This window comes from Chiloscyllium plagiosum, unplaced genomic scaffold, assembly GCF_037043375.1.
Source record: "Chiloscyllium plagiosum isolate Xiang-an unplaced genomic scaffold, Cpla_swu_hap1 HiC_scaffold_21, whole genome shotgun sequence".
NCBI lineage: Eukaryota > Metazoa > Chordata > Chondrichthyes > Orectolobiformes > Hemiscylliidae > Chiloscyllium > Chiloscyllium plagiosum.
In genome coordinates, this window is record NW_028270159.1 from 14,575,803 (window position 1) to 14,588,342 (window position 12,540).

The following is a 12,540-nucleotide window of genomic DNA, read 5'->3' on the forward strand; positions in this document are numbered from 1 at the left end:
GAGTGTGAAGGGGTGCAAGGGTTGGAAGAATATTGTTGGGATTTTTTTTAAACCAAACTGACGTATTGTGCTGGTGCAGGGAGGCAGGCCAGTAGCCTCATTCTATTCCAGGTTTGCCTGTCCTTTATCACAAGGAATCCTGCTATGCCAGAGCAAATATCCAGCCTTCCAGAGCACTTTTTCCCAGGTCAGGCTTGTGGAGCTGGGAAACATCCCAACTCTGTGCTTCTTTCTTGGTAGTAAAAGTCAGCGTCTGGTTTTCTAAAATGCATCGGACACTAATCGCTATTGATTTATTTGAACCCATGTGCTTTAAAGATAGCTGCTTTTGCAAAACGATTGTATTTCTTTTCCTAAAGCTTCTAGGGCTGAATAATTCTATTGCCTCACTAATTCTTACAAAGTTTGATATTAGAGGCAAACTGAATCAGGAAATAAAATTCAGTTTATATGGAACGGCATAAGTCCTTACAGGATGGTTTGATAATTCCAGGATCCTTAACATTGATTCATACAAACTTGAAAAGTAACACAGAACTTTTGTTGATTTCTTTTTATATCTTTTCTTTTGTATTGTTTACAGATAATTTCACCATGGAGGTTACCTGAATTTTACAACCGATTCATGGGCCGCACTGACTTGATGGAATATGCAAAGGTTTGTCAAAATGCTAACAATTGCAGAATATATTATTTTGGGGGTGTTAGTATCGTTAGTGGCTAGTAATCCAGAGGCCTAGAGTGGTTTCAAATCTCACCACAGTAGCTGGGAAATGTAAGTTCCATTAATTTAAAAAATCTAGAATAGAAAATGCAGAATCAGTAACAGTGAACATGAAATAAGTGGGATAATCATTTAAAACCATCTTGTTCAAGGATGTCCTTTCTCTGGATGAAGATCTGCTGTCCTAATCGTGTTTAACTTGCATCTGAATCTGGAACTGCAGCACTGTGATTGACTTCTAAGTGCCTTAAGGCCCTAGCATGTTAGCAATAGAGAAACAAATATCTTGGCAGGAATGGCCATATTCTCTGAACATGTTTGTACAAATCAGAAACTAGTTTGGGTTTAGATTTTATTGATGTAGAGAAGAGGTACCCCTGCCTTGCTCTCCTAATAATGACTGAAGGGTTCCTGTGTAAAGGCTTTGCAAATGGAAGAGTAATTAAAAAGCAGCCTTGCGTGGTTTTAGTATCAAGACTGTCTTAGATTTGATACAATTTGGGGGATATTTATCATTTGCTCGTTTGTGTAGTTTTAAACCTAAGACTGCCTATAGTTTTATTTCTAGTTGTCATTTTCACTTGGAGACCATAAGCCTATTTGATGTGAAAAGCTATGCAAAAATTGTGGTTTTGGGGCATTTACAGAATGTTGTGCTCAACAACTAACATGTGCAACAACTAACATGTGGTAACAATGATATTTGGAAAGAAAAATAAGAAAATATAAATGGTCATTCTTGCCCTTGACGAATGGGGTACGTCTCCAGTATTTCTCCAAATTCGAGGAAACATACTGTACACAAATTATTGGTCAGTTTTGATTTTATCTTGTGTTTTGAGTCAAGTTATAAATTCTTATAGGGTGCGTAGAATGGGTACCTGTGAGTGAGTTACAAACTTGTGGCATAGAACTCAAATTAAGTGTATGGTTAAAGTTGGTTATAAATCCGTAGATTCAAATGCTATGTCCGCCTGTGCACTCTGCTGCAAACCATCAAAATTAGCGTTTGTAAAGAGAGGTCATTTCATTTAAACAAAGCAGTTGGGTATTTCTTGCATTTCCAACTGCCTCAGGAGGCCACAACATGTGGTAAATCATGCTATAGAGTGCTAGATCAATTAAACAAAAAGTTATTGAACATTGGTTTGAAATTATAGAAGGAAAATAAGGGTACACTTGGAGCTGACTAGAAGTAGATGATTCCTAAAGAAGTAAATTATAGGAAATGATTTTGGTTTAAACCAAGAAGTCCTAGTAAAACAAACTCCAGGACAAAACATTAAGAGCTTTTTAATTTTGTAAAAACTGGGAAAAGTGAAAATGATTAAAAGCTGCAAATGTTGGAAATCTGAAGTAAAAACACAAAATGCTATAAATGTGGAACAGTCACACGCCATCAGTAAAGAGAAAAGACAACTTAATGCTTTAGGGGTATCAGAACTGTTAGCTAATATCTTTTTTCTTTCTAAAGATGTTGAACTGATCACTTTTTTTTGAGAATTTTGATCTTCCCATTTACTTGGTCATTGGACTGGCTGCGCAGGTCTTTGTGTAAATCTCTGAGCATTGGGCCAACATCATTATTTTAGATAAAAGCAGCAGGACAGACTGTATTCCATGTAATTTCAAACCCCATTATTTACACCAGCTTTTGGCTCCATATTGAGAGCATCAATTTATAAACCTCTTGTAGGAAAAAATATGATTTTGCTAAAATGGTAAAATTTTAGACAAAAAAACAAAAGGGTAGAAAATTGACCACTCATTATAGATATTCTGTAAACTGTATACATTCTATCACTGGTTGATTTATTTTGAAAACAATGAATAAACCGATCAAATTCTTGTTCCTGCCATTTTAAGCTCAAACAATGGTTTAAAAAAAATCAATAATTCTTCTTGCTCTTTCAGTGCCAGTTAATTGTTGAATATTGGTTTAGCAACGAGCTTGGATGTCGCAGTTTAATGAAATTGCTCAAGGAATGACTAAATCTGAATGAACTGCAGCTATCTAGCAGTTTTAATCTACCTTTACTTTACTTGTTTTAATTGCCATGTTGATGCTGTTGGCTGCTAATGTGCCATAATAGTCTGTTTACTTTGCCATTTTTCCTGATTATTTCACCCTTGATGTAATCAACACGCATAAATGTACTCTTGAAAATCACACTTGTTGACTATACTTACGAAAATCTTCAGTCTCTATAACTGGATGAAATTTTGATTTAGACCAACTTTTATGGCAGAATAAACTTGCATTGAAATCACAATGTACTGTAGCTACTTACCTCTAAAAGTCAGCTATAAAGTCTTCACCAAGACCTATTTGAATTGACACTCTAATTACAATAAACTGGGTCGAGCAATGCATATTAAAGATGCAGTGCACTTAATGGCAGGATTACAAAAATCATTATCCTCAGGCTGGTGATGTGCCAGATATAGCACAACTGTTATTCGGATTAGATGTGTTGAACTTTTCCTCTAAATCCTGAAGTACTACATTGGATTAGCAGTATGCTTGAACAAACTTAAGTTACTAGATATTACTTGTCATCTAGTTCTAAAATATTTTAGCAGTTTCCATTGACTTAAATGAAATGGTAAGTAAATGATCAATATACATTGTTTAATGTAATGGACTATTGTCTTAAATATTAAAAGTAGTCAACCATAGATACATTGCAGGTGACATTTCATTAAAACTGTTTTGTGAAAATCCAAAGTTAATCGACTGAATGGACCATTGCAGATTGGAATTCAAAATTGCAATCTTCGAGTCCTGACACTTCCAGGACAGTTTTGAATCTTCAAAAGGCTGATAAGGATGGGGAGGAGGTTGGCAATGTCTCAGTTGCCTATTAATGCCCTTTTAAGCATTTTTAAAGCTAACAAGCTTTGAAGGAACTGGTTATGAAGCATCTGGTAGATGCTGCAACTTCCAATGTTTTGCTCGCATGAGCCCTAAGAAATTTGTTGTCAGATTTGCTGCAAAGCCTACCTCGGTTTCCTTTTCATTTTTTTCCTTTTTGTATAATTGGAAATGTTATCACACACAACCAGTAGATTTTCCCACCAACAAATCAATGTGACTTTTTTTTTGTTTTTAAATATTAACCAGCACCACCAGCCAATTAGAAGTTTACATACAAAGCCCATTATGGACAATGGAAACCATCAAAAATGAGGGGTGGGGTGAGGAATGGGTGGGTAGAGTCAATTAAGCATTTTTGTAGTTGATCTGTATTCAAAATGTGGGAGCAATTAATGCTGACGTGAGTGATCCTTTTGTCTGTGTCCCCCATGGCCACATTCAATCTGCCTTTATGATAAGCTGCATATTTTAATTGTAAAGCAGTGGCAGCCGCCAACAAGGCCTCCATTAATTAGTTGTCTTTTAGTCTTTTCGGCCATCGCATTTCAAAATGGCATCCTGACAACCATACAGTTGATTGACAATTCAACTGCCTGTCAGATCCCTGATGCCTCTCTTAAATCCAGCCCACATGGCTCTTGTGGCCAACTAGTAGCACCCTTGCCTCTAGGCTAGAAGGCCTAATTCAAGTCACACCTGTCTCAATCACAACATGATTGAGCCAGTTAATTCAAAATTAAAAGGAAAAAGGAAGGGTAACTTAGGACATATCCTCATGACTTCCATCACCTCTAGTAATAAGAAAATTAGCATTTAGGTGCTTTATCTGAATGCTCGTAGTATTCGTAACAAAGGTGAATTAACGGCACAAATCATCGTGAATGATTATGATGTGGCAGGCATCACAGTGACATAGTTGCAGGGGGTTCAGGACTGGCAGTTAAACATCCGAGGATTTACAACTTACCGAAAAGACAGTTCGGTGGGCAGACAGTTAGGTGCCTTGTTAGTTAAGAATGGAATTAAATCTATGACACTAAATGACATAGGGTCAGAAGGTGTGGAGTCTGTGTGGGTGGAGTTGAGGAACCAAAAAGGCAAAAAAACCATAATGGAAGTTGTGTACAGACCTCCCAGCAGTGGTCAGGACCACGGGCGCAAGATGTACTAGGAAAAAGATAGGGCATGTCAGAAAGACAAAGTCACGGTGATCATGGGCTGACAAAGAAAGTCATGAAATGTATCACAGAAAAAGAAAGAGCCTATAAAGTGGCCAAGAGCACTGGGAAATCAGAAGATTGGGAAGGGTACAAAAACAGAGAATAACAAAGAGAGAAATAAGGAGAGGATCAAAAATGAAAATAAGCCAGCCAGTAATATTAGAAATGATAGGAAAGGTTTCTTTTAATACATAAGAAACAAATGAGAGGCAAAAGTAGAAATTGGGCCACTCCAAATTGATGCTGGAAGGCTAGTGATGGGCGATAAGGAAATAGCTGAAGCACTTAATAAATACCTTGTGTCAGTCTTCACAGTGGAAGACATGAGTAATATCCCAACAATTAAGGAGAGTCAAGGTGCAGAGTTGAGTATGGTAGCCATTACAAAAGAGAAAGTGCTAGACAGGCTAAAAGGTCTAAAAATCGATAAATCTCCTCGCCTGGATGGGCTGCATCCTAGAGTTCTGAGGGAGGTGGCTGAATAAATAGCGGAGGCGTTGGTTGTAATTTTTCGAAAATTACCGGAGTCAGGGAAAGCCCCAGATGACTGGAAAATTGCTGTTGTAACCCCCTTGTTCAAGAAAGGATCAAGACAAAAGATGGAAAATTATAGGCTGATTAGCCTAACCTCTGTTGTAGGTAAAATTCTAGAGTCCATCGTTAAGGAGGAGATTTCTAAATTGTTAAAAGTACAGGGTCAGATTAAAACAAGTCAGCATGGATTTAGTAAGGGGAGGTCATGCCTGACAAACCTGTTAGAAATCTTTGAAGAAGTAACAAGTAGGTTAGACCAGGGAAACCCTGTGGATGTTATCTACCTAGACTTCCAAAAGGTTTTTGAGGCTGCTGAGTAAGGTGAGGACCCATAGTGTTTGAGGTGAGCTACTGGCATGGATTGAGAATTGGCTGTGTGGCAGAAGGCAGAGAGTTGGGATAAAAGGTTCTTTTTCAGAATGGCAGCGAGTGACAGGTGGTGTCCCGCAGGGTTCAGTGTTGGGGCTGCAGCTGTTCACTTTATACATCAATGATCTGGATGAAGGGACTGGGGCATTCTGGCAAAGTTCGCTGATGCTATGAAGTTAGGCAGACAGGCAGGTAGTTCTGAGGAGGTGGGGAGAATACAGAAAGATTTAGACAGTTTAGGAGAGTGATCCAAGAAATTCAACGTGAGCAAAGTCTTGGACTTTGGAAAAACAAATACAGGCATGGACTATTTTCTGAACGGTGAAAAAATTCCAAAAGCCAAAGTACAAAGTGGAAGTGCTAGTCCAGGATTCTCTAAAGGTTAACGTACAGGTTGAGTCCATGGTTAAGAAAGCAAATGTAATGTTGTCATTTCTCTCGAGGGTCGGCATGTAAAAGCAGCAATGTGCTACTGAGACTTTATAAAGTTCTGGTTAGGCATCATTTAGAATACTGTGTCCTGTTTTGGTCCCCACACCTCAGGAAGGACATACTGGCACTGGAGCATGTCCAGAGGAGATTCACACTGATGATCCCTGGAATGGTAGGCCTAACATACGATGAACGGCTGAGGATCTTGGGATTGTATTCATTAGAGTTTAGAGGATTGAGGGAATACCTAATAGAATCTTACAAGATAATGCATGGCTTAAAAAGGGGGCGCACTGGGAATTTATTCCTGTCAGGTAGGGAATACTCGGACCCATGGGCACAGCCTTAGAATTAGAAGGTATCAATTTAAAACTGGAGTGAGGAGGCGTTTCTTCAGCCAGAGAGTGGTAGGCTTGTGGAATTCATTGCCACGGAGCGTAGTGGAGGCCGGGACGTTCAATGTCTTCAAGGCAGAAATTGATAAATTCTTAATCTCTCAAGGAATTAAGGGATACGGGAGAATGCAGGTAAGTGGCGTTGAAATGCCCATCAGCCATGATTGAATGGTGGAGTGGACTCAGTGGGCTGAATGGCCTTACTTCCGCTCCTATATCTTATGGTCTTAAAATACTCAATTCCAGCTGAATATGGCTGCAGTGAGAGCTGAAAGTCACAAGAGGGCAAACTTGCTGTATGATTCTGACTTGAGATAACATACAATTTGTCTAACAAGGGAAAGATGAGAGAGAAAAGTGAGTTGCATGTGTTATTTTACACTGTAGATTAAATTCCTGTTACCACAAATTAAATCTTCAGGAATCATGTGATACAAATATATTATTATTGATGTATATTGCACAAAAACAAAAGGTAGAAATTTCAATAATGGTGATTTCAGCATGGTTCAACTACTTTTGTTGTAATTTTGGAACAGATCATTAGACTTAGTTTCTTATATTCACTTCTGCTTACCTATTACTGTTTCTTTGTACTGAGGTAGCCATTTGTTAGCACCAGTTGGCCTGGCAGAATGCTGTATTTTTAAATGTTAATAATCCTTTTCCTTTGTTTGCATACTGTAGATACAGTCATGTGTGAATCACAAGCACTCAGCTATTCATAATGCCACCAAAGAATAAACCACCGACTTAAAATAGTCAATATTCTGAACCATGACATGAGTGAAAACATTTTTTGAGACTCTGATGGAGTCATGCCATGTTGATTTATTTCTTACAGATTTATTTTTTAACCCATGATGGAAAGGAAAACATTTTGGGGAAATCATTTAATATAGAATTTATTCAGTGAAGACCTGGGTCTGATTAAATATTAGGCAGAGGTGAGTACTGCAGATGCTGGAGGTTAGAGTCAAGATTAGAGTGGTGCAGGAAAAGCACAGCAGGTCAGCAGCATCCGAGGAACAGGCAAATCGATGTTTCGGGCAAAGGCCCTGCATCAGGAAAGAGGCTCAGAGCTCTCAGCCTCATCCTGACTCTGAAAATTAGATTAGATTAGATTAGATTAGATTAGATTACTTAGTGTGGAAACAGGCCCTTCGGCCCAACAAGTCCACACCGACCCGCCGAAGCGTAACCCACCCATACCCCTACATTTACCCCTTTACCTAACACTACGGGCAATTTAGCATGGCCAATTCACCTGACTTGCACATCTTTGGAGTGTGGGAGGAAACCGGAGCACCCGGAGGAAACCCACGCAGACACGGGGAGAATGTGCAAACTCCACACAGTCAGTCGCCTGAGGCGGGAATTGAACCCGGGTCTCTGGCGCTGCGAGGCAGCAGTGCTAACCACTGTGCCACCGTGCCGCCCACAAAATGTATTGCCTGTCTTTCTTGTACCTTTCACAAAAATTCCACATTTCCATAACTGATGATGTTACCTCATATGGTGACGAAATGTCTGAAAATGAACCTTCCAGCTCAGCAAGCAAACTTACAACCCATTTCCATTAGTTTTCAGTTGCTACAGTAATACATTAATAACATTGTACAGAAATGTATGTAGGTTTCTTAAATAATATTTACTTTTATTATTGTACTTTTAATTTTTAAATTTATTTGATATGCTGATGCACCTTCACCATGCAAATTTCACATTCATACCTTAACAATTGTAATGAAAAAGAACTCCGCTAAATCTGATCGTTCCCACGTATCAAATACTTTTTGTCATCTGAAAAATGTTCTCTTCAATTTCACTGTAGCCTTAGCTGTTTTTTGACTTAAACCCATGAATTCTGCCAACAATCTGAACACACATTGCATCAGATACTTAAAAATATCTGACAACTTGACAATTGATAATAAAAATTACAAGCAGTTAATAATTTCATTTATGGGAATAAAGATGTTCAATATTAACTTCAAATTGCATTTTGATTAGGGTGAGGGAAAGGATACTTTTTTTTTGTTATGCCATATTCAAAACCTATAATATATTGTAAATAACCTATTGGTTAGTTTCCTTTAACTGATTATTGGGAAGAGTTTAGCACACACCACAAATTGTGTATTTATCCCTCTCGCCATTGCTGAACCAGAATTTTTTTTTTATTCTTGATGTTGTATTCAATATGGAGTGAGTTCAGTACCACGCATCTGCTCTGCCACAAGATTACTTTCATTTCCATAACATTGCCTTTCTACCCTGTCACAGTTCATTTGCTGTTGAAATCCTCATTCATGCCTTTGCTTCTCAACCTGACCGTTGCAGTAAATAAAATTAAAATCTTGAAGATGCTGGAAATCTGAAACAAGCATAGAGAATGCTGGAGAAACTAGTTAGGTCTGGCGTCATGTGTGGAGAGAGAAACAGGAGTTGATGTTTCTAGTCTGGTCCGACTCTTCAGAACTGACAATTCCAATGCTGTTTTAGATAATCAAATATCTTCCAATTGGCATAAACTGAGAGCTCATTCAAAACTCGACTGCCCGTATCTTAACTCACAGCAAAACTGTCTTGTCTGTCACCCATTGTAATGACAGATAACGCTGCTCTGGCAATGCCCATATTTTAAAACTCTCTCATCCTTGTTTTCTAAACCCTTCATGGCCATTCTCCTTTCATCCTCTGTAATTCGTCCAAGCTCTATATCCTGTTCATAGCTGTGCTGCTTCAATGCTGATGGCTTGCAAGTACTTTACTTTCAGTAGTTGTGCCTTCACATTCCTGGCCCTAAGTTCTGGAAGCTGCTCTTTCGGTCGCTCTCTCGCGCTCTCGCTCTCGTTTTAACATAGTATTTCTCTCTCTCTCTCGCTTTAACATAGTATTTTGATCCAGCTTTCATGCACCTGTCCTAATTTCTCCTTATGTAACTCAATACCAAACATTGTTTCATGACACATCTGAAATGTCTTGACATGTCTTACAGAGTTAAAGGCACTGTATGAATGCAAATTAATATTTTGTAATCTGTTTCTTAAGTATTAGTTGAAATGTAGTAAATGCAAAATTTCTCATTGATTTCTCAAACTACAGTGATTACGTTAGAAGTACTCATTTTCAGTGGTTTTCATTGGGTAGAACTTTTGTTCTCTGGTTTTGACCTTGATGTTGGGATGAAACAGAGCTTACACCTAGATATGTTGGTGGAGTAAACCTGAGGGTGATTTTAAATGAGACAGTCAATTAAGTGGCTGTCCTGTCCAATCAAGGATAGCGGTCAGCAAAGAGCTCCTGCTGCAGCTACATGCCCTTGCCTCCTTCCCACGTCCCAATCTGCCATTGAGCCAAACAGATAGGGAGTACAATTCTATCTCCAAGGTGCCCATCATCATCTATCTAGTCTACAGAGTGCTGAGCCCAAAATGCAAACTGCCCAATAGTGTGTGTGTGTGTGTGTGTGTGTATGTATGTATATATATATATATATATGATTATGCAGGGTATAAGCAATAATGATTTCAATGCTGATATTTTAGTTAATTAGAATAAATTGCTAAAGCTTTTCTTCCTGTTTAGTAGCTGTACCCTAGAATTCACTCACTGCCTTGCAGTCACTTTTGGACATCCATTATTTTCTATATAAGCAATATATCAGTGATCGATTATAGGTTGTAACTCACTCAAAGGTGTACATAATTCAAAAACCATCGAGACTATATCAGTAATCATTCTCAAATAGCCATTATTTTCTAAGAAAAAATTGCTGACATGTCTGATTCAACTTCGTTACAAGACTTTCAAGTTATTAAGCCTTATAGTAAGAGCATTCTATTATTGCGTTGAAGAACATACATTGGTTTTCTGTCAACTAATTAATAAAAATATTTTCCATAAATTTCTAATATTGAATGTTTATAAATTACTTGAAGGCAAATATACTGAACTATACAACATGGCTGCAAGCAGAAGATGGACAAGAGAAAGAACTAGGAGAGTGTAGAAATATTTGACAAAGATAGTTCGACTGAGCTAGGCGAAGAACTGACATTATTGGTAAGATATAATGTAGCTTTTTAGAAAAGGAAATGATACATTGAGTAGAAATTTATTAACTGTGTAGAAATGGGTAATGGATTATTGAGGCAACCTTTGGTGAAACATGATTAAAATAAATTTAATATCAGGGATAAGATTGACAGATCTGACAAGTGAAAGAAATGTTTGCTGACACAGTTTGAACTTTGAAGAAGGAGGATGCTTTATGCAATCATATGCCTAACTCAATTCAATTTTTAGCAATAGTCTTACTGGTTTAGAACTCAGTAGCATTTTTAAAAGCGAGGGCAGAATAAGAAAACAGGCTGTGGAATGATAATGAGATACAATGTGGTTGAATTTAATTTAATGAATATCGATGCACAATAAATCCATAAGCGTATGAGAAAATTTTATCCAGTCATGCTGACTTGTCTTTTGCACACTACCATATCCCCAACCTGGAGTACTGAATTCAATTGCAATATCTCGCCTCAGAAGGAATGTTAATCTTGGAGAGGGTGCAGTTTATGCTCACCAGAATCATACTGGGAGTTAAATCATGTAGCCTGGTTAGATAAACTTGGTTTGTGTTCCCTAGAGTATAAAAAGTTGAAGGGTACTCTGATCAAGGTATATAAAATTCCAAAAGCATTATAGGCAAACTGGAACAAGGTGGCATAATCTTAAAATTAGAGCCAGGCATTGAGAATGTAATCAGGAAGCAGTTCAAAGAGTAGTAAGATTCTGGAACTCCCTTTCCCCAAAGGCTGTGAATACTAGGTCAGCTGAAGCTTTCAAAATTAAGATCAATAGATTTTATTGAATAAGGCTATCAAAGGATATTCAGTGTAGCCAGCAGCATGCTCATGTAGTACTCTTGCCACCAACATAAAGCTATTAATGCTAAAGGAAAAACATATCCCAAACCAGTCCTTTCCCAATAGACCAATATTACAGGTGGCTTGTTATTAAGGAAGTAATAGAAATGAGCACAGAGAAGTAAAACAATCCAATCGGAAAAGCTAATGTTCTATCAATGAACAGCATTGTATACAAAAGAATTGTATAGATATCCAGTCAAGAATGGAACTGAAAATACAATTCTTTGCAAAACGCTTGATCCATTGAAAAACCATGCCAAAAAATGCCAAGTGGTGCAGGAGGTTGCAAAGGTACATGAGAAGTCCACTCAGTATACCAATAGAAGGGCTTTATGGAGGTCTACAAAACCTTTTTAGGAGCAGGAGCAGGCTCTTCATTATCCCATCATTGTTCCATTCCTAACTGGACCACGCTACCACTGTTTTGAAACAAGCTCAGCAAACCGTAGTCCTGCACGAAGTAGAGAAGGCCGTCCACCAGCTTAAGAGCAACAAGACTTTTGGAGCAGACAGTATCCCTGCTGAGGCATTGAAGTGCAGAGGCAAAGAGCTCCTGCTGCAGCTAAGTGCTCTTGTCTGCCTTATCTGGAAGGAGAACATCCCAGGAGAGCTCTGAGATCTCACAATCTTGTGCATTTTTCAAAAAAGGGAACAAATCTGACTTGGTAACTACAGGGGAATCTCCCTGCTGTCAATATTTTGAAAAGTCATTGCCAAGGTCCTCCTTAACTGTCTCCTCTGTGGCTGAGGAACGTCTCCTGGAATTGCCGTGCAGCTGTCAGCCGCGGAGGGGCACAACGGAAATGATATTCACCACACGACAGCTGCAGGAGAAATGCAGAGAAAAGAGCCTACCCCTGTACAGGGCCTTCTTCCACCTTACAAAGGCCTTTGACACTGTCAATCGGGAAGCATTATGGAGCATCCTTCTCTGCTTTGGTTGCACCATGACGTTTTTCCCCATCCTTCGTCTACTCCACAATGATATGGAAGTTGTGGTAATGACAAATGGCCCCACCACTGACCCATTTCTTGTTTGGAGCGATGTCAAGCA

The 12,540-nt window shown here is 38.5% G+C and overlaps 1 protein-coding gene across 1 annotated transcript in view; it reads left to right on the forward strand.

Moving 5' to 3' along the window:
- The window catches only part of ass1 (argininosuccinate synthase 1), a 163,168-nt gene that overhangs the window by 60,172 nt on the left and 90,456 nt on the right, over positions 1 to 12,540 (forward strand). Inside the window, exon 6 of the mRNA XM_043720419.2 lies at positions 584 to 658. Coding sequence (XP_043576354.1) covers positions 584 to 658 — 75 coding nt within the window. The remainder of the gene's footprint in view (positions 1 to 583; positions 659 to 12,540) is intronic.